The sequence below is a fragment of the Gallinula chloropus genome (genome assembly GCF_964237585.1).
Source record: "Gallinula chloropus genome assembly, chromosome: Z".
Taxonomy (NCBI): Eukaryota; Metazoa; Chordata; class Aves; order Gruiformes; family Rallidae; genus Gallinula; species Gallinula chloropus.
In genome coordinates this window covers 1,256,561-1,282,610 of record NC_140089.1, presented here as the reverse complement: position 1 = coordinate 1,282,610, position 26,050 = coordinate 1,256,561, and the positions used below count along the sequence as shown (strand labels likewise).

Genomic DNA, 26,050 nt, shown 5'->3' with positions numbered 1-26,050 from the left:
TTGTATTCTATGTCTCCATTCTATTATTCTATATTTCTATTTTATTCTATATATGTATTTTACTTGTTCTATTTTTCATATATATATGTATTCTACTATATATATATGCCTCTGTGTGTATATATATATGTATAATTATATATATTCATTAATCTTAAATGTGTTTGTCATGACCATGAAGCCCAGGGGCATTCCTCTCATTTAATACAGGTTTATCTGATAACACTTGCAGTCTGATAGCACTTGCAGTGATTGGGTTGCTTCAGCTTTAGCAAGCCCCAAACTGAGATCCAGAGAGCTCAGGGGAATTTGTTAATTCCCTTAATTGTCCAGGGCTCAGGAAACCAGCTGGGGATCCCCGGACACTCTGCCAACACCACATCTCCAGCCTTCCAGCCCCTCAACTCAAACCTTTGTGCTTTTATTTGGAAGATCATTCTCAAACCCCCTGGTAAAGCTGCTCCGTGCCCGAGGGCGGAGAGTCCTGGTGCCCCTCTCACACCTGTGTAAACACCCCATCGCTCTGGCTCACACTCACAAGCACCAGTGGGTTGGTTTGGCTGAGTTCCTGGAGAGTCCAGAGCCTGAATCAGCCTGGGAATATCTTTCAGTTGGGCATTTCCCCCTTTGGCTGGGCTCTGGTTAGTGATTTCCCCTCCTCTGTCTGTCTTACAGAGCAGATTTCCTGCCTTTATATTTCCCTGAGTCTAATAACGTTCTCTGAGTGGTGGGGTATTGGTTTAATGGAACAACACTGCAGCTGAGAGGTGCTGGCAGCCTTTTAGGGGCTGGTGGAGGGCTGGAATTCAGTGTGTTTCCTCTTGCTTTGGTGACTCTGTGGAGATGCTGAAGCACTTTCCTAGTGACAACGCCACCGCGCCGCAGCGCGCTGGGCTCTGCAGACACTGCTGCTGCTGCCTCTCCTCACGGGCTCAGCACACACAGAGTCTCCCCCATGAAGTCAGTGAGGCTGTTTGGGTGCAGAACAACTGGGCACTGAAGACTTGTCACAGGTAAACTGGGTCTGAGCAGAGTGTGAGGAAAGGAAACACAAGAGGAATAAAACCAGACCAGGGGTCTGGTTTAGCATGGGACAGGGACGACTGGACTCAATGAGCTTAAAGGGCTTTTCCAGCCTTGGGATTCTGGGATTGTGGGACTCCTGTTTGCTCTGTTATCATGACATAGACCCTTGGTTTTCCCAGCCCTCTACGACTTTGCATCTCTCTGCATCAGCATCGCATCCCCCCCCGTGCCTGGCATGAGCTCAGCAGGGCCAGCAGCAGAGCATCCCTGCCTGAAGCCCACGGTGCAGCAGCCTCAGGGGAGTATCTGCACCTCTGGATGTGACAGGAGCCCTGACTCAGGCGGTGACATGCTTCCCTCTGAGTCAGTCCCCAAGCTATGGCATCGTCCCAGTGTGTCAGGAAGGGGAAGGATGCGGTTTAGCTCAGAGATCCTGCTTTGTGAGAGGTAAAAGCTGGAAGTTCCAGTCTTGGCTTATTTATCAATTTTTTTTTTCCACCTAAAATCACCATCAAAATTCAACAGGAATATTTAAACTCACGTTTCCTACAGATTTATACATACAGACAATAAAAAGTTGATTTATTCTGGACACACGAGATTGGGACACGAGGTGTGAGGCAGGGAGAGGCTGAGGGGTGAGTGCTACCTTCTTCCCAAAGCTCACCTAGACTGGGCTCTGGGTAGAGGAGACCCAACTGTGGTGTTGATTTAAGGCACGGTGTGGCTCAGACAGAAGAGCTGCTGACTTTCAGCCCCACAGCACCCCTTGCTGTGGCTCTCTCAAGGTTGGTTCCCTGGATGCCCTGTCCTTTTTATGAAAGCTTCACTCCTGTTTCATGCCAGGGCAGGTTGCTGAGAAGAGAAAATTGTTTCGGTTCTGCAGGACCCAATATCTGCAAGCCACAAGACAAAATCACAGCCCCTGCGAGTTGAGAGTATTCTTGGGTCCTTTGATATCGTATCTAGAGCTGTGAGCAAACTTTAAGTATACAGGAGGAGTGTAGCACCAGGGGAAAGGTGGTTGTGCTAATCCTGTTACCCTGTTAGGGCTGAAGCAGCCACTGTGAGGCTGGATCTGATGCTGCAGCAATCTTGAGAGTCCTGTGTTACCCATGGCACTGCTGTGTGATGTGTCCTCACATAAATCACAGAAATCACAGAATCACAAGGTTGGAAAAGCCCTTAAAGCTTTAAGAGTCCAACTGTCCCTGTCCTGTGCTAAACCAGATCCCTGAGCACCTCATCTCCCCCCTGTTAAACACCCCCAGGGCTGGGGACTCAGCCCCTCCCTGGGCAGCCTGGGCCAGGCCCTGACAGCTCTGCCAGGGAAGAACTTTTCCCTCCCAGCTGAGCTGACCCTGCCCTGGGGCAGCTTGAGCCCATTGCCCCTTGTCCCATTTCCTGGCCCCTGGCTGCAGAGACCATCGCCCACCTCTCTGCACCCTCCTGGCAGGGCAGGGGAGGTGGGGAGAAGGTCTCCCCTCAGCCTCCTCTTCTCCAGGCTCAACACCCCCAGCTCCCTCAGCCGCTCCTCAGAGGATTTGCCCTCCAGCCCCTTCCCCAGCCTGGTTGCCCTTCTCTGCACTCGCTCCAGGCCCTCCATGTCCTTCTGGCAGTGAGGGGCCCAGCACTGGGCCCAGCACTCCAGCTGCGGCCTCCCCAGTGCCCAGCCCAGGGGCACAATCCCCTCCCCAGACCTGCTGGCCACACTGTTTTTGATACAAGCCAAGATGCCCTTGGCCTTCTTGGCTGCCCGGGCACGCTGCTGGCTCATATTCAGCCTCCTGTCAACCAGCAGCCACCTCTGCAATGGGCTGATCAGCTCTCATGCTGTGCACCATTGTTTGTGCCTCACCTCCTGTTTTTCTCCCCTCTGGATTTTCTAAGGGCCATACCTGAGCTCCAGGAAGCTGCACTTGCTGTTCCCAAGAGGGCAGCTCTTTCATCCTCCACACAGCCTCCTGCACTGCCAGTTCCAGCGTGCACATACAGTGAGTACTTACTGACCTCCGTGCACAGCTCCGTCATGTGCCCTTTTGGAAAAGCCCTGGGGGAGTGTTTTTATTTTTTTTTTGGCAGGTGCTGGGTCACTGACCCAAAACAGTGTTGGAGGAAACTTTCTGTGGGTGAGATCTTCTATGGAAAGTCTGAGATTCCAGTGCTGTGGGTCCAACACCCCGTTTTGAACTGGAGAAATGTTACACTGGCTGTGGGAAGAGTGCAGACCCAGCCCCACTGAATGGCTGCAGGGTCCCTGATTGCTCTGGGCAAAAGCCTCCTTCTGCTATAGGAGAGCAGGGTGCTGTCCCAAAAAAAAGAAGGGGAGCAGGCTGCCAAGCATCGCTCCCAGCACATGCTATGCAGACCTGTGCCAGGTCTGGGGGTGTTGAGCCTGGAGAAGGGGAGGCTGAGGGGAGACCTTCTCCCCACCTCCCCTGCCCTGCCAGGAGGGTGCAGAGAGGTGGGCGATGGTCTCTGCAGCCAGGGGCCAGGAGATGGGACAAGGGGCAATGGGCTCAAGCTGCCCCAGGGCAGGGTCAGCTCAGCTGGGAGGGAAAAGTTCTTCCCTGGCAGAGCTGTCAGGGCCTGGCACAGGACTATGCAGTGTTAAGAAGGGTGTGGGTGCTGAATTGACATTCCAGTGTGGGGTTGGGGTTTTTTAAATTTGGGAAACGTGTCACTTTCTGCATGGCTGATGCTTTCACTCACCTTGGTGCTTTGGGGATCTGGCAGCGATCAGAGCTGGTTTCCTGTCACCCTGGGCTCAGCCACAGCCTGCACCCCCTGTGAGGTGTTCCCACAAGACTGGTCTTGCAGTTTGGGTAAGAACAGGGTGAGCTTTGGGATACCTGGGTTAAACAGAACCATCTGGCAGTCAGTGTTCAACTAATTCCTGAAGGAGAACCGTGATACATGCAGCTGCAGCAGTAACAGAGATGCTGGCTCAGATCAACAGGAACCTGGTTCAACTCCAGCTGCCCAACTCCTGCCACCCTACCCTGGAAAATCACACAAACCTACACATGGCTGCCCTGGTAAACACCAAAAAAGGATGGATTCTGGCAGGGGCCAAGCCCGTTTTTGGCAGCGTGGTTCAGCAAGGCGAGCGCACGGGGTCAGCTGAGCTGAAACAAGTCAGGCTTGTGGGGACTGGAACTAATGACATCCCACTTCCTACAGATTTGCCTCTTGTTGCTGGTTATCATGGACCATCGGAGGAGGATGGAGAAGGCTCTGGTTAGCTCAGATTGCAATTTTTCCTGTGGCAAAAGGAAATTATATGGGATTTTCCTCTCCCCAGGTTCCCTCCTCTGAAATGAAGCAGGGCACAAGTGTGTCCTGCCCAAGTCAGGGCACAGGTGACAGCAGTTCTGTGAACACCCCAGCGATCTGTAGGAAGGAAACAGCTTCTGAAACAGTTGCCTTCAACGGGGAGGGGTGTCCCAAAAAAAACCCAGTCGCTCTCACAGAGAAAGCATCTGCTTGGAAACAAGGGAAGAAGAGATCTTGAAGAAGCATCGTGCAGAAAGGGGCTTGGGAGGTCTGTGGAGTACAACCTCTTCTTCCCACCCCTCAAAAAACAGCAGAAGAAAGGGGTGATACCACTAGAAATGTTGTACAAGTATTTTTAAGAGAAGAAAGGCATTTAAACCCTTCAAATGCTTCAAAAAGGACGTTTACAGTTGTGTTTCAAGAGCGGCTCTGCAGGAAGGACGGCTGCAAGCACGCGTTCAGGGAGGCAGCCAGGGACGTGCAGGGAAGAGATGCCTTTTGGGTACCAGGGGAGCAGAGTCAGCTGGAGCCGTCCCAGGACAGGCTGCAGAGACGTCAGGCTGGCCCCTGCAACTGGGCTTTGCCACACATCGTCCCACACATCACTCTGCAGAGGAAGAGATGCTGGGGAAAGGTGAAAGTGTTTCCCTGCTTCCAGCCCAGGCACTGGCTCTGCCCTGCTCCGTGTTTGTTTTCCAGCAGGTCACCTCCACCAGGGTCGATATTTGCTTATCAAAGGCTTTCTGTCACTTCAGAGCGACCCTGACCCTTCCCTCCGGGCTTTAGGGACTCACAGCAGATCCCTGCTCTAATGCAGCTAAAACTGCACTGCTGACTGCTCCTGGCACCATGGCTGGGACTGACCGAGCTGGACAAGAAGATGTGCCAGAAGGGAAGGCAGGAGGTGTGCAGGGGTGGTTTTTAGGAAGCAAACCCACCTCGTTATCGCTGATGTTAATGAAGAGAAAAACCTTTCTGGGAGGAAACGCTGAGAGCCAGGAGCAGGGTCCTCAGCTGCAGCCCCCTCGCACGGCTCTCGGCCCCGCGCCGCTAATCCCACCACACAAAGCTTTGCCCAAAGGGCAGATGTGGCTGCCTAGAGATGCAGGAGCCACTTGGAGCTGGGGAGCTGGGAGGGTCTGGTGCCAGTCTGCAGAGCCTGCTGATGGTACAGCACTGATGTGCTGGGCAAGCACAGGCTCACCCTCTGGCTTAGGATGGGCTTTCTTTGGGAAGCCAATAGCTTAAAAAATCATTGTTAAGGAGGGTGTAAGAGCAGCTTCCCACCCTTCATGCAGCTGTAACTCACTGGATTAACGTTTTAGGGTTTTAAAAAGAGTGAAGGGTTTTTCTTTTATACCTGTTTGGGGATCTGGACTGAAATGCCAGCTGGAAACGCACGGGGCTGTTAATAGGAGGAAATCCCACGTTCTAGACGGGTTTATGGGCACAGTGAAGTGTGAGGCAGGAGGAAGACAACTGCCTGTAAAACCCTTACCCATCCATCCGTTTCCTATTTACAGCCCACAGGCAGCTGCTGCCTTGTACCGACAGATGAGCAATTCCAGCGGGAGAGATCCCTGGGAATGCAGCCAACAGCCCCAGCCAGCCAGAGCTGCTGCCTCCCCGGCATCGTGCTGCAGGTATCAGGGGGAAACCCTGTGACACCCGCCTGTCCCAGACGCTCTCTGGACAGAGGGGAAGCCAAGACAGCAGATCCAAAGGTGGGAGAGTGGGAAACCCACCACAGTTTGGCACCTCAGAGTTTCACTTGTTCAGCCCCCAGCACTGGAAGCCGAGGAACGTGGGGTCAGCTGCTGGCACAGCGAAGTGAATGAGGCAGGATACCACACACGGGGGGAGAAGAGGGGGAGTTGGTACAAAGAGAGGACGACCCACAGGGAAAAGTTGGAGCACAGGGAGTTCCCCCCCAACCTGGGGAAGAACTTCTTCCCAGTGAGGGTGAGGGAGCCCTAGGACAGGCTGCCCAGGGGGTGTGGAGTCTCCTTCTCTGGAGAGATTCCAGCCCTGACCTGTCCTAGGGACCCTGCTTGGGCAGGGGTGGGACCCCATGGGCTCTGGGGGTCCCTCCCAGCCCCTGTGATTCTGTGATCTCCCCGGAGTGCCAGGTGGCTGCCTGCATGTGTGACAGACACGGTTGCTGCTTTGCCAAGCCAGGGAGAGGTGGAAGCAGAGGCAGCTCTGCCTTTCGGACACTTAGGGCACGAGTCTCAGATGTGTTTTCTGCTGGCAGCAACTCAAAACTACCTGGGAGGGGGGAAGATAATTGGGATAACCAGGTCAGTGCTCTTCTCTTTATGAAGGGAACCCATTTGTTTTCCTTTTTACGTTAGAAGTGCAGGCTCTTCTAGGTTATAATTTCCTGTCTTAACCTCCCCCCCCCCACGCCCTCAAGAAAGGACCCAAGCTGCAGGATTGCAAAGTTAACATTTTATTGAACTTAAATTGATGTAGAACTGTTTCAGGGGGGATGAGGGGACAAACAATGGCTGAAGGATTCATTGACAGAACACCCCAGGATGTTCCACGTACAGTTTGTATGGAAACAACTGAAACAGGTGTAAAACACAATCCGAGTCAGAACGGGGGATTCACATCCCTGTTTTAAGTCTTCATGTTCCCAAGTCTTGTCCCCTCTTCAGCCATTTCATACCCTTCCCCAGGGGAGGTTATGGAATTTCTGGCCACATCTGTCCCCCATCACACACACAAACTCACAGTAAACTGACAGAAAGAACTACAGTCAGACTAGTCGCAGGTCTTTGGGTGACTCAACATCCCCACACCCAAAGATCAGTTGTAGTATCATTATAAGAAGTTGCAGATGAGCACAGTTAGGGCAGTGATGCTTTCACCCCATCTCTGTGTAAAACCTGAGGAAGTCACTGGCCAACAACACAGTCTACACATCTGGGAAAACACTTTGAAACAACTGGAGTATTATTGTTTTGGGAACTGATGTGAACTGAAGACTCAAAAGCAGAGCAGTGAGGTGCTTCAAGTGCTACTTTGGAGCGTATAGACAATTAAAAAAAAATAAAGAATTAAAAAAAAATAAAGAATTACTTTGGGCACAGTTTTTCCCCCCCTTAAATGCCTGAAAGGTTGGAAAGCAGTCCTCCTAGCTCACATTTTTTTGGCCATCAGGAAAAGTGTGTTGCTTCCCTTTCAAACACGTTGGCTGTGGGTTTTGGTTTGTTTGTTTTTAACCTTAAATAATCTGTAGTGCGATTCACAGTTTTCCACAAAGGAAACCTGCAGGGATTCCCCTTCTTTAGGTCAGTCATCCTCTTGGGATCTGCAGTAGTGTAACCCCCGTGCAGATGCCACCATGGGCAGTGTTTGTTTGGGAGCCAGGAAAAAGCCGTCACGGGGAGAGAGGCCCAGCTCCCAAAAAGGATCCCAGCTCCCAAAAAGGATCCCACCCCCACAAAAAGGCTCCCAGCTCCCACGGAGAAGGACCACAAACAGGAGGCAGGAGGATTGACAGCATTATTTTGCGACACATCAGCCCTTGGGTCTAATCACAGGGCTTCAGAAATGCTCCAGGCAAAGGGGCAGCACCTTTTACAGCAGCTTGTCTGCTCTGATGGCGACACACAGCGCTGGAGCTCTGAAGTAGGACTGACCTCCAGCTGCAAGACACACACAACCTGCAAACCAGGAGATGCACCCCAACACAGGCCCGTGGTGAAGGCAGGGGGAGTAAAAAGGGCCCAGTGAGCTGTACAGGGTCTCAGTCCCACAGCGGCAGCACGAGGAAGGATTGCGATGTGCTGAGGCAGCTGTGGCAGCACCGTGTCCCTGTAACAGCAGCCAGCATCAGGCCCAGGCAGGTGGTTTGGGTACAGGGCACCCAACCGTCCCACTGGGTTCCCTCTGTGAGAATTTCACATCATTTTAACCCAAAGAGCCGCTTTGTTTCAAGGCTGGAAGGTCACGACCCAGCAGCAGACCTGCCCTGGACTGAACAGCCCCCACATCCGCGCCGGGGCTGTGCTGCCCAGCGCGGGCGTTGGGCCCAGAGGGAAGGCAGCTCGTAACAGGGAGTGAGGTGGCTTCTCTTCATGCTGCTGTTTGAAACGGGGTGTTGGAAAGACCTGTACTATCCCCAGGGACCCAAAGTCAGGGAGGTCTCAGGGAGGTCACAGGAATTGCTTCCTGTGACGTCCTCACGGGCCCAACACCTGCGAGCTCACAAGTTCCAGGTCAATTCGGCTCCTCCCGTTGACCAGAGCACGTGTTTTCTGGCAAACAAACCTTTTCTGGTTTACAGGGACACACCACAAGCTGTTTCTGATGCTGGAGATACAGTCTGTTAGCGACACTACCAACAGGTTGGCAGCGAAGGAACAGCCAGGTCTGTAAACATAGTGCTTCCCTTTTCAGTTGGCAGCATTTGGAAGAGACAAACACAGACACACAAGCGCTTTGCTCTGCTTCCACCCCATAACCTGTGTTTTCACATGACAAAGCAAGCAACAGTTTACATCAAAATAAAGCCAAAAGACAAAAGTAACTCCATGAAGTGACAGTTTGTGCTGTGTACCCATCACAGTATTTTAAATACATCTGTTCTTCATTATATTCCTGGCATCCAGGACAAATTTAAAAAAAAAAAAAAAACCTCTTTAAATATATATTTCATGTAGGCAATAGCTTCTTTGCATATCTCTCTTCAAAAAATACTTTATAGCAGTATATAAATAGGTAACCTACATGTTTAATTTTCTAACATCTCCCCAAAACTATATTATCTGTTTCATTTCTGTAAAGTATCAATTTCCCCAAGATTATTAAAGCTGACAGTCCGTGGACATGGAAAGGCTCCCGTCTTCCACACCACACGGTCACAGTTCCATAGGAAAGACCCACAGCAACACTCACCAGCCGTTGTGACCTGAGCCTTTGGCTGAGCTGGTGCTTCCCCATCACCCCCGTTCACACCCACCCTCGCACACGCAGGCGCTGACACACACGCTGCCGGGCGGGGAGGCCGCGGCTGCTTCCCGGCTGCTGCGGCGCGGTGGGAAGCCGCGTGGCTCGTGGTTCAACTGCACTGGATAGACACAAGCAAACACCTTAAGGCAGCCACTGCAGCCAGGGGGATAGGTTGCAGGGGTGAGTTTCTGCTGTGACAGAGGGGCTCACACCTCCCTCTCCAACCCTCCAAAAGATGATTGGGTTCTCTATTATTTTTTTCTGAGTGCAAAATTCTAAACTTTCTACCATTTAAGGCAAAGAGTTTGCATTACCAAGAAAGGTCTGGAAACATCCAGAAGGATTTGGATTTGCTACAATATTCTCTTCTGAAAGAGAGGTACCAGGTCCCTAGCACCTACTGACAGAATTAATTCGTTGGACAAACAGAAGTCTTGAAGAACAGAACCAGAAAAAGCAGCTTCAAATATACCTATAATCAACATTAACAACAACAAAAATACTTAAATCTGCTAATACTGAGACTTCTGCAATTGAAGAGTTTGCTACTACCTTTCTATAACCTTACAGCAACCTATCTAAAGTTCCAAATAAATAAACTTTGGGTTACTCGTCTTTCCTGGCTGGGGACTGATGACACAACTCTGCTTTCTGCTGGCTGAATTCCTCCACCAGCCTCTTGATGTGGGACAGTTTGTTGTGGAGATACTCGCATCTGCTTTTCACGGCGTCGTAGCTGGGGGTGGACTGTAAAGGCAACACAAAAACAAGATGAGGGAGTGAAAACCTTTCCTCAGAGTCCCACGAGTCGTGCCCGTCGCTTAAGAGCCGCCTGGTGCCAGGAGCAGCCACAGACCCGGCCTTACTCATACCTGTTTGACCTTGCGGTAATCTTCCAAGATTTCTTCTTCAAGCAACTTCAGGGGAACAAAAACCCAAACAAGCACAAGGTCAATATGAAGAACATTTCACTGCTGCCCCAAAATCCAAGTCCATGTAAACCCCTAACAACACAGAGTTTTACTCAAGATATTTCCTTATCCACGAGGCACAGCGGTCTCCTGTGTTACAAAACAGACCCCCCACCTCTGGCATCACTCAAGAGCTGCCATCCAGCCTGTAAGTAGCCAACAAAAGCAGCAGGGGCTTGAAGATTCCCTTTGGGAAGATGCTCACGCTGCTGTGTGTTCACAGCCAGCTCAAACAGGTGGTGGGGGGGGCTGAGGGCCGAACAACTTTTTGCAGGGTTTTGTGAAGCTACAACAATCAGAGCCAGCCCATGCAGGGTCTGAGCACGTAAGCAGGTGCTGCAGGGTCTCCCTGTGCCTGACTGAGCAGCATCATGGGTTTTAAAATACTCCTGCTGCTCACAAATGCCTCTGCAGTCTGACCATGACCCAGACAAAAGCCAACCGAAAGCCCTGGCACAAAGGGAGAACTAGAGGAAGAAGTCTGATGCTGAGCACGTGGAATGTGTGTCCCCAAATGCCAGAGTTCCAGGTCAGAAAGCCAGAACACCAGATTTTTAACACCCTCCTCTGCTGAGTGCGTGGCTCGGATCAGCCACAAGGAAAAGGAGCAGCTCGTGGCTGCAGGTTTGGTTGGGTGTACAAAGCGATGGGAAATACAGGGTCAGGAAGGCTGTGGGGTTACAGCTGCTGGCTGCCAGGAAAGCTGTGGGGTTAGAGCTGCTGGTTGCCAGGCACTTCAGTCCTGTGCCCAGCTGTGTGCAGCAGCCCACACCCCCAGGATGTGGGGCAGTGGGCAAAGCCTCAGCCAGCCCGGTGATTCCGGACAGGCGACCGGTCGCTCTGTCTCAGACACTGAGCCCAGAGAGCCTTTTAAATCCACATCAGCATCACTTCACAGACAAACAGACTGGAGACTCTGACCCTGTCCAAAACATGGGCTGTTGGGAGGGGCAGGAGGGAGATGAAGAACAATTCTCTTCCTCCTTCTTTACCTGATATTCCCTGGTGCCTGGAGTGAGCAGCTTTCGCCGTGCGTCCAGGTCCTTGAACCGCTGGATCACGCTCTCCACCCACGCGTGCAGGGCTCTGTACTCCCCATACTCCGCATTGAAGTCCTCCGTGTAGCTCTCCTGTTGCCTGTAGGATTCTACAGTTGTGTATTTCCTGAGGGGAACAGGCAGACACACGTGTGGTTTCACACCGAGGACACAGAGAGCGCCAAGCACCCAGGCCTCACACCAGCTGACTGTGTGACTGGTGCTCCGCACGTGCCCACGCCAGCTCCAGGAGAACATACTGAGCCAGGAACAGAAACCCACCCTGGGTTTGTGAGGGTTATTGTCTCATATTTTACCCTTTAGAGTTTATGTTCAGAAACTGCACCAGAAGGGGCATAGCACAGCTAGAAGAGACCAGCAACCATTCCAACCTCAAAGGGCCAATAAACACACCAGCTGCAGCCAGGGATGACAGACATGGATTACAGAACCTTTCTGTGAGGGGGAAAGTGACTTGATATTTCCTTTTGGAACGTTACTCATTACATTTCTGGAGGGTGCTGCATTTAGGCAGGTGGAGGCAGTCCTGGTTTTGCCTATGTGTTTATTGAGCAGCAAAACAAGTTAACTCCATAATTGGATTATTTTAGTGAACACTGAGACTAATAACACAACTTGTTGCTGCCCCTTCAGCTGAGACACAGGCAATACAGCAAGAGAGAAAACCTGCCAAGGCTGAAAAGCAAAGAAAAACCCAGCCAAGCTGTCCCACCAGCTCCTCGGGAGGGCAAACCCCACGGATGCTTAAAGCTTAGAGCCACTGGTGGGATCCAAGTCTCTGCATTTCCCTCTCCCTCAACATGAGCAGACTCAAGAGCTCATTACAAAATGCAAGAGGAACAACGATGCAGGTAACAGATTCCATTCCCACCACCCTCACACCACTATTTCTGGTCCTCCTGGCCTGCAGGCCTGGCTCTTCCTGGGTGACACAGGCACCTGCACGCAGGGACCAGCCCTTCACACCACCAGTAGATTCCCTGTTTGAACAAGCAGTGAAAGCTTAACCAGTCTGTGCCAACAGGCACCACAGCCCTTGGCAGTGATGTGTCCCAGGCTGGACGCACCCGACCCGAGTGTGGAATGATCGTTCTCTTTAGATTAAGATGGGAAGTAGCCCTGTGCTGAGGCTGTGGCTGTTCTCAGAATTACCTAGCACTGAGGAAGACAGCAGCAGTGAGCTCTCCAAGTCCTGTACACTGGATCAAGCTGTGGGTGCTCTCACCCCTCAGTCTTTCTGCAGTGATCCCGCAGGTGTCTGGAGCACTGAGACCTGGTATTTAATTCCCCACGACACCCTGGCCTGGAGATTCCTGAGAGGCTGTTCCAGGGGTTGTTCCTTTCCCTGACAACCTCTCATTAGTTTCCCCCCAGTCAGAAATCTGGCGTGGAGGCTTCTGGTTTGGCTGTTAACTCTCAGCAGTGGCTATTGGCATCCAGCTTTAATGCGGGATTCCACCAGTTAACCCTGCTCTGTCGCTGCCCTCAGCTGACTGGGAAACAGGGAAGAGCCAGCTCTAGCTTGTTTTCAGCCAGGAGAGGCTGGGAATGAGACGCAGGTTTGGGCTCCCGGCACCAACGCGCTTCCCTGCGGGGCCAGCCCTGCTCCCGGCTGCCCAGGGAGCAGCTCTCGGGGCGTGAACAGAGCGACACAGGGCGCTGCCGCGGCTCCTGCTTCAGCCTGGGCGGGGGATGCTCCGGAGCTGAGTGCCACAGGGAGCCCTGACCCCCAATCCCGGCAGGAGCTGGCCAATCCAGCAGTTTGCAGCACTCCACAGCCTCCTCCCTCCCCAAATTCCTGCCCTGCAGTCCCTAGGAGGGGCTCCGTGCCTCCTGCATCGCGCTGCCAATGAAACAGGGGCAAAGCCCAGGCACTGGGCACTGGCAGAAGATACTGCTCTGTCTTACAGCAGCAGCAAACTGCTCCTCTGCTAAAAAAGCTTTACTGCTCTAAAAAAAGTATTTAGGGGATGAAACGTCTCTGTTATTAGAGTTATTCCTTTTGAAATCAAGTTCTTTGAGTTTTCAGCAGGTGAACTATGATTTTGGGGAAAGTGAATCTGACGTGTAACAGTTTAAGGAGATGAAATTAAACTTACTGGGAGTCCTTCTGCAGCTTTATAGGCTGCAGTGTGCCAGCCAATGCAGAGAGGTAACACTCCACAGGCACGTTTAACACATTTTTATCCTGCTTCCCTTGAGCAGATGAAGTTTGAAAGGTGAACTGAGGGTTTCCTGTTTCCTGCAGCTCTTTGGTCTGCAGCTCTACAGTGAAACCGCAGTTTGCTGCAGCTTCAAGTGAGTCAGAAGCCATTTGAAATCAGAGCTTTGAAGTAGCAACTTGGTGGTTAAACTCCTGCCAGCTCATACCCAGGCTTTGTAACGCTGGACTTGAAGGTCTGGGATCGACCCCAGCACCAGCAGTGAGAAACACAGGAAAGGTGTCAAGTTTGTGTATTCCCTGTTTAGCATTTGGCTTTCTCCTCTAGTGCCTCCCCTCTGAAAAGGGAAGGTTGCACGTTCCTATTCCCCTCTTACTGTGTTCTTGGAGAAGAATAAAATTAAGTGTTTTGAGTCTTCAGCTGAAGTATGTTAAAATGACATTAAAAATGCTTTTTAACACTTCTTTTCCTCCCATCAATTAAGGGACAGCCTCAGAGTTTCAAACTTGCAGGTCCTCAGATCAGGCAGTGAGTGACTTCAGGGAACTCATTGTTATTCTAAAGTTACATTGGGTAAATTTCCAATTCTCTAGTTAGGAGAGAGTTTTTGTAAGTGGCTTCACAAGTGCTTCCCCAGATTGCTAATTTACTCACAGGATGTAGTCTGGTTGTTCACTGGATGAAGAAGGGTCTGTGGAGGCAGTGCAAGTTTCCTCAGCTCCTAGGAAAAAGCAGAGTTTGGATGCTATAAACAGGCTTTTGCCACAAACACCCTTTAGAGTGTTATCACAGAGCTCATTCTCAGTTAACAACAGGGCCCAGGACCTGCTCCCCAGCAGCAGCAGCACCAGGGTTGTGACAGAGGCACCTCCACTTTACTCTGCAGGTCCTGTGCCACCCCAGCGTTGCCCCAGGTCAGCGTTTCCCATCTCCAGTCAGCATGTGGCATCGGCACCAACCCAAGCTGTGCAGCACCAGGTGTGGCTGCACAAAGGAAGCCAGCTTGGGATATGTCCTGTCCCTCCTTCCCTGCCAGTTCCAGACACCCCAAGCTCCATTCCAGTGCTCTGCTCTTTGGGAAGGTCAGTAGCATCGTGTAGGGGTTAGTGGCGTTCAGGCTTCAGTAACCCACAGCAAAGACTCACCACCATCAAGGTGGCAACACGGGCTCTGAGCATTATTTGTGCTACTGAATTATTCTTAAATGGCATGAAAATGCAGTACACTTCATCTCCAATCCCACTTTTTAAAGGGAAATGTCAAGAGCTGCCTGTCTTTTGATACACAGGAACAATCTCTGCAGGGAAGAGGGAGCTGGAACAGGAAGGAGCACTCAGCATTGGGGTATCTCTCCCTGCTTCTCATGTGGCTTTCTGTGGCAAGCCTAAAAACCCCACACAACCCTCGATATTCATCATCATCTCACACTGCCAGTGTTTAAACACAGTGTTTCTGCTAAAGCTCAGCCCTTCTTGTCAGCCCCTATGCTATCTGAGTTACATCCTGGGGAGAGAGGAGAGATAGCATGCCATCTTCTACTTCATTCTTCTGCTTTTCAAACTAAAATTATTCTGTGGCTTAGCAGGAGTATAAAAGAAAGCCTAAGAGTGGAAACTAAACCTAAGAGAAATGCAAACAGCAATATGCAGACTCAGAGTTTATCCAACCCCACTTATGTGACTTGTTTTTCTCCAACAGAAAAGACCCTGAGCTACAGGCACACCAGCACTGCCAAGAGGCAGCCTGCACACCCCGGAGATGCCTCTAGGCTGTGACAGAGAAGGGCTCAGCCTGACCACAAACATGCAAGTCACAGCTCTGAAAGTAGACAACACACAGATTTAACCAGGGAACTGAACTCTGCCCTGTTGTTTGGGGTTTGCTCTGTGTGTGCAGAAATTAGTCTTGTTTGTGCACATTCACTTAGCTTTCCAATGCTGTTTTAACTGTGAGACGTTTCTCCATCTTTTGAAGTGATAAATTCTTGCAGCTAAGATCCCAGCATCACAAGGCTGAAAAAGCCCTTTAAGCTCCTGGAGTCCAACCGTCCCTGTCCTGTGCTAAACCAGCTCCCTGAGCACCTCATCTCCCCCCTGTTAAACACCCCCAGGGCTGGGGACTCAGCCCCTCCCTGGGCAGCCTGGGCCAGGCCCTGACAGCTCTGCCAGGGAAGAACTTTTCCCTCCCAGCTGAGCTGACCCTGCCCTGGGGCAGCTTGAGCCCATTGCCCCTTGTCCCATCTCCTGTCCCCTGGCTGCAGAGACCATCGCCCACCTCTCTGCACCCTCCTGGCAGGGCAGGGGAGGTGGGGAGAAGGTCTCCCCTCAGCCTCCTCTTCTCCAGGCTCAACACCCCCAGCTCCCTCAGCCGCTCCTCAGAGGATTTGCCCTCCAGCCCCTTCCCCAGCCTGGCTGCCCTTCTCTGCACTCGCTCCAGGCCCTCCATGTCCTTCTGGCAGTGAGGGGCCCAGCACTGGGCCCAGCACTCCAGCTGCGGCCTCCCCAGTGCCCAGCCCAGGGGCACAATCCCCTCCCCAGACCTGCTGGCCACACTGGGCCTGGCACAAGCCAGGATGCCCTTGGCCTTCCTGGCCCCACGGGCACACTGCTGGCTCGTGGTCAGTCACAGTCACCCAACACCCCCAGGGCCTTCTCTGCCTGACAGATGGAGAGGAGCTCACACCACAGTTCAGACCAGAACTCCAGCAAACCACATCCCAGTCTGGGCATGTTTTAGACTTCCCAGGAAAATGCCTGTTTTGATGGACCTTGAGTTCTGATACACAGTGAAATAAATTAATGTCTGACCTGTGTGTTTTGGTAAACTATCTTGTGATAAACCTGCAACAGGTTATGTTCAGCATGCAGACTTTAAACCTCACCGATGGAATAAGCAAGAGTTTCAGTGAACTGTCAGTTTGTTGGAAATCAAGAAGTGAATAAAACCCCACCCCCTGTGTTTTTCTGGTACCAAGTTCTCCCTTTTAGCTACTTTCTGCCCAACAGCAACCCATTTATGATTTGTTTGTTCTAATAATTTCTGGACTACAGGGTGAGAATTCTTAAAAATGAAGCTAATTTTGGGTAAGTGTCCAGCACGACCATGGCCAGTTGTTGTTGGGTTGGGTTGATTATTATTTTCTAACTAACATTTACGATGTAATGTAGTGGCAGGATTAAAAACACTGATTTTTTGTGGCCAGGGAGTGGGGATAATGACAAGAAACTTCCCATGCACTAAATGAAAACCAGACCCTCTGCATTTCCAGCCCCTGGTTTTATGTGGGTAACCCTGGTGAAAAGGGACCAAAAGCAGCATGTTCATACCTTCACCAGGCTTCGAGCTGGGGGACTTTTTCAGCTTGCCAGTTTTGCTTTTCTTACGGTCATCCTCCTCCTTGGCACTTGTGGTGTCCAACGCCCCAGGCTTCTCCTCTGCAGACTTGGGGGTCTTTTTCCACTGTCCAGTTTTGCTTTTCTTATGGTCATCCTCCTCCTTGGCACTTGTGGTGTCCAACGCCCCAGGCTTCTCCTCTGCAGACTTGGGGGTCTTTTTCCACTGTCCAGTTTTGCTTTTCTTATGGTCGTCTTCCTCCTTGGCACTTGTGGTGTCCAACACCCCAGGCTTCTCCTCTGCAGACTTGGGGGTCTTTTTCCACTGTCCAGTTTTGCTTTTCTTATGGTCGTCTTCCTCCTTGGCACTTGTGGTGTCCAACGCCCCAGGCTTCTCCTCTGCAGACTTGGGGGTCTTTTTCCACTGTCCAGTTTTGCTTTTCTTATGGTCGTCTTCCTCCTTGGCACTTGTGGTGTCCAACGCCCCAGGCTTCTCCTCTGCAGACTTGGGGGTCTTTTTCCACTGTCCAGTTTTGCTTTTCTTATGGTCGTCTTCCTCCTTTGCACTTGTGGTGTCCAACACCCCAGGCTTCCCCTCTGCAGACTTGGGAGGGCACTTGGCAGCGGGTGCGCTGGGTCCCCAGGCAGTTGGCGAGGTCTGTTTGTGTTGCTGGTGCTGATGGAAGCTTGGGCTTCTCTGACTGTAGCAGTCCGCTGGCAGGTCTTGTGTCTCCTGTCCCTCAGGGGTGCTGGTTGAGCTGGAGATAGCAGCTCTCACAGGGCTGGAGGTGGAGAGGACTGTGAGATGCAGTGATAGTGGGGGAGACACAGCAGTGGCAGCTGTTTTCTCGCTGGAGGCAGAGGACTGGCCACTGTGCAGTGGGGTGGTCCGACTAGCCAGATGAGAGATTCTTGGCTTTTTGTTGATAGGACAGATAAAGTCATTCTTCACTGCTTGTTTCTGTAATTAAAAAAAAAAAAAAGAGAAATTAAATCATCAGAATGGACTTTTTGCTCCTGTTCCAAGAAACCCAGGAAGCGCTTCAGCGAAACTGGGTGTCTATTTCATTCTTAGTTTCTAATCTTACCACCCATCAAGTGGTTCTTCAAATCTACAGGTAGAAGGCTTTGGGAGAAAGATGCTCACCCCAGCAGCTCCTTCACAGGCTTCACCAAAGCCAGGTCAGGTTGGCATTGCCTCGGTGACATCCCCGTTCGCACATCCTGGGTGACGAGCCGGCTGTTGCTGTCACACGGCCAAGAGGTTGACTACAGATGCCCCAAGAAGCACGTGGCAGCGCCCTGCTTAGAGCAGGTAAAGTGCAAAGCAGGTGGGAATAGGTAAAAACCCCACTTTTGCCTCAGTTGTCATTCCACTGGCTCACATCACATCCTCTAGCAAGGAGAGACCGCTCATGTTCACGTGTGACGGCAGCTCAGACCAAGGGCGCTGGGCAGGGCTCTGCACCAGGGGCACTGGGCATGACTCTGGATTAGCACTGTGCACACACAAGCTCTTGTCCATCCTCAGAATTCAACTGCCTTTCCCAAAGGGCAGTTTCAGTCATAGAAAGTATCACACTTTTCCTTAGAGTAATGCCTTTCATGCACTTCTCCCAGCTTCTTCTGCAGGGGTCTGCACTGTCCTCTCGTAGCCACGGGAAAAGAGCATTTTAAGGCTGAAAAGTCGTGTGCCCACAAACAAGAGTTTTAAATATCTACCCAGAAAGTTCAGGGCTGTGCAACAGCCATGGGTAACCAAGACGTTGAGTGGGCAAGTTTAAGCCCTACAAGGTGAGTTCAGGTTCTGATTTAGGCCAACCCCTGTTCAAACATGACAGGGGGAGTCCCTGTCAGAGCCTGAGGTGTACTTTCAAACTGCCCTGCACACAGGGGCTGTTTACTTTCCTGAGCTTTTTAGTAAACATTTTGCAATACACAATACTAAATGTGGCAGCCCTTAAGCTACTTTACTGCAGCCCTCCACAGTGCAGACATCCTTTAAAAAACAGCATCGACTAAAGAGATGCTTCGGGGTTTTTTGTGTTTAAGACAATACTAGTGCTTCACATCACAGGTTTTACACCCACAGAAAGTGTGATAAATCTTTACATACTGTAAGTAATGTTAAAAAATTACAAAATACCTCAGAAGTTGATGGACCATCCATGTCAGAAGTGTCCTGACTGGTGCTGGTGGCATTCTGAGACAGATATAAACTGCTGAAAGGACAACCCAACATTCACATTAGAGGGGAAAAATACCTATGCCGTAGTTCTTTCGGTGTAGGGAAGACAGACATTGATTTCCCAGTAAAAGTTTTAAAATGGCTATTATCCTTCCCCTAGAGACTGAACTTACCTAAGTTTTAACTTCAATGACTGTTTATCTATTTCACTGTATCCAGGCCAATCTTTTTTAATTTCTTTAAATAAATACTCCTTCAGAGTGTAAGAATTATCCTTTGGATTCAGGTTGGCTACCTACAGGCAGACATTTAAGAAAATAAATGTTCATTATACCTAAATGCAAATTACAGAAAAAAAAATCAGTTCTGCATAACTAAATTAAAGCTAAAAATTAATTTTCACTCCAGTTTTCCAGGCTTTTTTAGATCTAAGTAGCTCCTGCATAATGAGCACTGTTTAAAAAAGAAAAGTTGGTCAGGTTTGGAATGTCAGGTTTGGATGTGAGGAAATGCCGGATCGCTGCAAGCGTGTGTGACGTGTGCTCTACAGAAACCTCTCTGCACCGGGTATCTGCTTTTGGGTCTGCAATACAGGACTGAGAATCAAGGCAAAGCACAGCAGATCTTTCAATATTCAGCGCATGCAACAGGTTGAGAGGCCAAGTTCTGGGGTGGGTTTGTTTGGTGGGTTTTTCCTCTGAGAACCGAGGAACAGAATCCCCACATGCAAATGCAGATTGGTTCGACTTCAGGATGACACCTGCTGCTCTTCTATTCCAGGCAGCTACACCGTGGTGGCACAGCACAGGCTGTGCCTGCACAACACATGTTTTCCATCATCACATTAATGACCACAGCATCCCCTCGTCGTCTGTCTTGACAGACAGCGCTGCTTTCCTTTCTCAAGTGGCTGAGCCACCAGGAAGTGCAGATTCCACTCACCTCACTGGCACTAAATGTCATAAAATCATGGAATGACAGACTGGCCTGGGTTGGAAGGGACCCCAAGGGTCCCAGAGCTCCAACCCCCTGCCACAGGCAGGGACACCAACCTCCAGGCCTGGAGCTACACAGGGTTGCCCAGGGCCCCAGCCAACCTGGCCTTGAACACCCCCAGGGACGGGGCACCCACCCCCTCTCTGGGCAGCCCCTTCCAGCCCCTCACCACTCTATCCCTGAGCACAAAGAGGAAATATTTGTGCATCCCATTAGCTTTTAAGCCATATTGCAGTTTTACCAGTGAGGATTAAAGTAACGAGTGGCACGTTGGACACAGGGTTTGGTGCTAGAACGGCCCAGGAGAGGTTCACAGGCCCAGGTGTGGCCTTTGATCTACAGACACAGCTCCGTTACAGACAGCACTGTGCTGAGAAGGGCCTGTGCCTGCCTCGCTGGAAAGCTCTAAGAATAAAATGGGTTTATATCTTCCTCAGAAACACAAAATACACTCAAAACCTGAGAGCAAGCCAGGAAAAACCTGGAACCACCCGACACCTAAAACGCTGCTTTAGGCCGACATCGCCTGACATCTGTTCAGAGCTTCGAGGAAAAAAGGCCCCAAAGCAAAGCAGGCCCCATTTGCCAGATACCAAATGCTGAATCTCCCAAGACATCCTGACTGCTTTGTGCAGCTTTGCCTGGTTTTCCCCCAGAACATGGCAGATGAATTCTGCTGGGCTGGGAGAGGGTGGGATGGGGGTTGGGGGCTGGGTGTGTGTCTGTCTGTACCCAGCTTAAATAAAAAGGTAACAACAATAGCCAGAAACAGTAGTTCCCTCATGAAAAATAGAATTAAACTGTATTCCAAAAGAAGCAGCTCTGTGTATATGAGATCCTAAGCAAGTTTTAGCTGCTAGTTTGAGATTTATACAAGAAAAACCTCATTCTGGAGCTAATTAAAAAGTAAGCAAGGCCTTTCAGGGCCTAGTGCTGCTAGTGTGACCTCGAGGTAGTTCACACCACGTACAGGAAACAGGCTCCAAGAAGAAATTTGCAGCTTTTCTCTTTTAGGGAGCTGAGCTTTTTGAATTTTATCATCAATTTAAAATATAAATCAACCAATTTGGTTTGTGTGTAAGAACATGGCTAGATTATGTTAGATTGTGTATGTCCTCAGGATAAAAACAACAACCTACCATCGCACTGGGCAAACAGAGCAACAACACTTGACATATTCAAACAATGAGCTTTTAAAATCCAGCGTAGGATCAGTCACAGCTGTGTAAATGTAGAATTTTACTAACTCAATAATTTCCAAATCACTTTTTCCTACAGAATATGTTCCTTCTTTACATATTAATACATATATAATTCAGCCACACTCCGTGGGCACACTGAGTATTTCAAACAATGAAGAAGGAGCCATTGCATCTCACAATTCTTTCAGAAGCCCTTTCTGAACTGTTTTGGTAGAGAATTAATCTCTGCCACTCTTGAACACACAGCTTAGAAGCTTCACCTATGCAACTTTATAAGCTGACCAATGATTTTGATGTCTACAACAAACAAATACAGGTGGAACGTAAAGGAGCCACATGACAGCAAAGAAATGCTCTGCTCAAAACCAGCCCACTACCTTTTTCCACGTACAATGTGGCTGGAACAGCCATCCCTGGATTGCAATTCTAACAGGTCCCAAGAGAGACAAAGTGCTAGTTACAGGCCACTAACTGCATTCAAATGAAACGCTGACCATGACAAACCTTTCCCATCACCAAACTTCTCTCCTCATAAACTCATCCCAAGAAACATGAAGTACCTTTTTCACACCCCAAAGAGAACACGGGTCAGCTGCCCTCAATGAAGAAATCCAAGTAAAAGAAAGGGGAAAAATAAAGACAACCTAAGGAACAACAACACTAGAAATAGATAATTATTGCCTGCCCTCCCAACAGCATCAAAACCACTGCTCAAACTGTCTTTACTCTTCCTTTCCTCGTGTTGACGTGCAGCTGGGGACGTCACTATAAAGTAGATTGAAAAGGTTAAAGGAGGACCATTATGTAGGATGTTGATTATTTCCTAATTTAGATGCAGCAGCAACACCTCAAATTTATGATTAAAACAACAGCGGGGAGGGGAAACTCTGGCACAAGCCCCATGGTCTCACCTGCTGAAGGATACTTCCAAGGCAATTCTTGTCCTTCTGGTTGACACCATCTTTTTGCAAGCGAGCCAGTAACTCTGGTTTCTTGTAACTCTTCAGGGCCAGCAAGTGGATCACCCTGTCCCTGTACGGCTGCTGAGAAACAGGATTAGCTTTTTGTATCTTCCGTAAGGCAACTGCAGGGTTCAAGGGTGTCGATCTCTTCCTCTTAGGTGCAAGATCTGGACTGGTTTGTTGTGGTTTTCTAACCGGTGGTCTTTTCCCTAAAGACAGGGTAAAAAAGAGAGGTGTGGGGGGGCAAATAAGCAACATGGGCGTTTGGAAGAAGAAGAGGCAGTTTCTTAAAAGAATTACTAAGTCAGATAACTTCTAAAACCAGTATTGCATTAGCAATTCAAGATGTGGAAGAACCACAGGCCGGTGTGGGCTGGCAGAGACCTCTGGAGATCATCCCACTGCCCAGAGCAGGGTCCCTTGATCAGGCTGCACAGGAGAGCACCCAAGATCACAGGGTTTGGAGGGAGACTCCCCAGCCTCTCTGGGCAGCCTGGCCCTCTGGCAGCTCTGCTGCCCTCCCAGCACAGAAGTTCCTCCTCAGGGTCAGGGGGAACTTCCTCTGCTCCAGTTTGTGCCCACAGGGTTGATCAGCACTGAGAAGATCCCCTCAGGCTTCTCTGGGCTGAACTGCCCCAAGTCCCTCAGTGTCTGTGTGCCAGAGAAATGTTCTGGTGCCCTCAGCATCTCCACAGCCCTTTGCTGTCCCCTCTCCAGCAGCTCCCTGTCCCTCCTGACCCAGGGACCCCAGCACCACACACACAGTTCCCAACGAGGCCTCCCCAGGCAGAGCAGAGGGGCAGCAGAACCCCCCTGACCTGCTGGTCACACCCCAGGGTGATGCCCTTGGCTTTCTTGGCCCCAGGGCACGTCGCTGGCTCTTGGTCACCCTGTTGCCCACAGGGACTCCCAGGTCCCTTCCCAGCAGGTCCCCCTCACCGGTGCTGGTGCCTGGGCTGTTCCTCCCCCGGAGCAGGACCCTACCCTTGTCCTTGCTGGGTGTCACAAGGTGCCTCTCTGCCCAGCTCTCCAGCCTGCCCAGCTCTCCCTGGATGGCAGCACAGCCTGCGGGCACGTCGCCCACTCCTCCCAGTTTGGGATCAGCAGCAAACTGGTCAAGAACACACTCGGTCCCTTCATCCAAGCCCTTGATTAGTGCACTGGACAGGGCTGGACCCAGAGCTGACCCCTGAGGAACACCACTTGTGACAGGCAGTGGAGATGCATGGAGCTCAGCATTAACAAAGTAATATTCAGTAGTAAAATCATCTGGTACATGAGTGCTACACGTAGGAAACTTTACTGATTATTTATCTAGATGGTGCTTGTATTATTTTTCCAGTTTATAAGCTCAAGCACTGAATACCCCGAATCAGGCTTTTTTTTTAGAAGAGTAGTGAGTGATGTAAAGGTCTTCCATTTAATACAAAGATTCCCAGTAATGGCTACTAAGTCCAAGTCTACACAGTTAAGTGCTTAAAAATAGGAATACCTGCTGTTAAGCACTAAGTTACACCACATATTAAAGTGAAATGTTCCACTCATTAAATAAGCCCCAGTTTGACAGAAACAACACACCAGAAATGTTGAGACCAAGGCCAGAGGAGTTTTAACACGTCCTACACAGCATTTCGGATCCACCTCTAGAAAAATGTGTTTCTAAACTAGAAGAATAATGCAAGGGTTTGCAACTGATGCATCCAGAATCTCCCAGAGAAAGACCCAAGCTTCTCTACCCCGTGCTTATAAACAGCATTTGCTATCAGACACAAGAAAAGAGACTTAGGAGATTATGGGAAATGATGGCAATAAATCCTGTTTGCAATCCAACAGAGGATGCAAGGGAAACCAGGTGTTTTTCCTGAAACCAACAGCTCATGTTTGGTACATGAGGGAGGCTTGATTGAGTATTGATGAGAGAACCTGGAGCTTGCTGTCTTCTGCCAGATGGATTGAGCCCAGGCAGCACTTATGTGCTGCTCATCCACAGGAACAGCAAAACTTTGTGTCCCTTTTGTGGAGGGGGCCAAACCTTGACAACCTTTCCACCCTGCACCTTGCCTGGACTTTGCCCTTCTGGTTTTCAAGAACAAACCTAATAGTGCAAACACACACTGCTTCATTTTCAGAACAGCGTGAACTGGCCGGTTGTTTACTGAACACGCTAAAACCTTTTGACAAGTTAAATTCAGTGCAGACACACAAACCCCTCGCAGGGCAGCTGGTGTGAGCGGCATGCCCACAAAGCACCTCCCGAAGTCGTGCCTCCAAACCACTTTAAAGCATGAGCTGAAAGCACAACCCAGCCCTCACACCATTCACAGCCCCGCTCCCCAGGTCAAACTGGCCCGAAGCCCGTCACAAAGTCGGCCCTGCACCCCACCAGCAGCCAGACCTGTCCTACCTGAGCCTAGCCAAGGCCCATGGGAAGGAGAAGCACCCACACACACCCCAGCTGTCCTGCCCTCACTCCTGAGGCCCGTTTCTTCCAACACTCACTCAAGGTCTGTCTGAACAGCTGCCAAGAATCACCCAGGTCATTCACTCCCCAGAGCTGCCCCAGGGAGAGAGCGAGACACAGAAGGAGGTGGCGAGCAGTTCCAACAGGCCCTGGGAAGCGGGGCCAGCTCCGTGCCTGGCATTAGCCCTGCCCCGCTGCCCACTGTCACGGCCACTCACAGGCTACCCTGTATCCCCAAATGCTGGTTCACAGGGCCCTGCAGTGAGCCAGGCTGAGCCTGTGTTGCCACTTCACAGCTGGGAACACCCGAGCTGGCGGGAGGAGTGTGGCCGGAGCCGAGCGAGGGACACCTCTAGTCCCAGGGGTGGATGTTCCCGGGTACCCCGGCTGATGCAGCCACTGTCTGCTCTGCTGAGGGCCCTGAGGTGTGTGCTCACCTGGCCTCTGTCTGTCTGTCTGTCTGCAGAGGGATCCCAGCTCCTCGGGGAACCATCCTCAGAAGGGTTTAATAACGGAATGACACCGCCTGAGCGCTCTTTGGGTTGAGGGGAACCATGAAGCCCACGGGAACGTCCATGGGAAAACGCCAACCTCACCTTACTGATGCTTTAGTTGTTTTAAAAGGCTCTTGTGGCAGCTGTTGCTCATTAATGACCAAGTTATAAATAACGACTCAGCATTAGAAAGACTGAAAAGCAAAGGTCTCCATATTAAGTTCCGGACTTTCTACGAGTGTCCCTCAACGTTCATGTTTCTAAATTACAAAGCAAGCTGAATGCTTTAGCACAGAATTTGAGTACTCAGAGGTGCTGCTATAAAAACAGAACACTAGCTGCTGAACTAGAGAATTTCAATGGGTAGGGCAGTAACAACCCCTCACTTCAGCGCTCAAAATAAGCAACATGGGAACAAGGAAGGACTGGCAGGCTTTTGGGGGAAAAAATGTTCAAGAGAAGACTGCAGAGCTGTGAGGGAAGGCAAGCTGCCTGCACCTGAGGCCACCAAGCACAGCACCTGCCCCAGGCATCTGCTGAAAAGATCAATCACTGAATTGGAAAGCTTAGAGACATCTAGTAACAAAGGAAATCCAACCATACCTAAGAGTGGTCGGCCGGGTTTAACAACCTTTGCACTTCGACTGCCCGACTCCTCTTCTGCCTGGGTCACGTGCTCTCTGGTCGTCTGATAGGAGTCCCTTGTGGCACAAACTGTAATTTTACTCTGTACAGGTCCCAGGCAACTGAGTTGTGAGGCTCCAGAACTACAAAAACATCGAGAAAGGTTGAGCCTGAGCACTAGTTCAGACTGAGAAGTATGGTTGTATCAGGGACTTTCAAACCTGTCTTAACAGGTGAAGAAATAAGTTTTCCAGTTGGGACAGATGGCTAGGGTGTAAATGTCTTTCAAATTGTCCCTACTCATCCCATTGTCTCAGTTTTACCTGTCAGTATAGG

General features: G+C 50.5%; 1 protein-coding gene across 1 annotated transcript in view; it reads right to left on the bottom strand.

Annotated features, from left to right (window-relative positions):
- Nucleotides 1-9,870: 9,870 nt before the first annotated feature.
- Nucleotides 9,871-26,050, bottom strand: part of LOC311203266 (RNA polymerase II elongation factor ELL2-like) — a gene marked incomplete at both ends in the record, with an annotated part of 37,185 nt that continues 21,005 nt past the window's right edge. Inside the window, 9 exons of the mRNA XM_084277920.1 lie at nucleotides 9,871-10,011; nucleotides 10,137-10,181; nucleotides 11,228-11,399; nucleotides 13,393-13,489; nucleotides 16,782-17,748; nucleotides 18,934-19,009; nucleotides 19,149-19,270; nucleotides 22,085-22,344; nucleotides 25,694-25,857. Coding sequence (XP_084134046.1) covers nucleotides 9,871-10,011; nucleotides 10,137-10,181; nucleotides 11,228-11,399; nucleotides 13,393-13,489; nucleotides 16,782-17,748; nucleotides 18,934-19,009; nucleotides 19,149-19,270; nucleotides 22,085-22,344; nucleotides 25,694-25,857 — 2,044 coding nt within the window. The remainder of the gene's footprint in view (nucleotides 10,012-10,136; nucleotides 10,182-11,227; nucleotides 11,400-13,392; nucleotides 13,490-16,781; nucleotides 17,749-18,933; nucleotides 19,010-19,148; nucleotides 19,271-22,084; nucleotides 22,345-25,693; nucleotides 25,858-26,050) is intronic.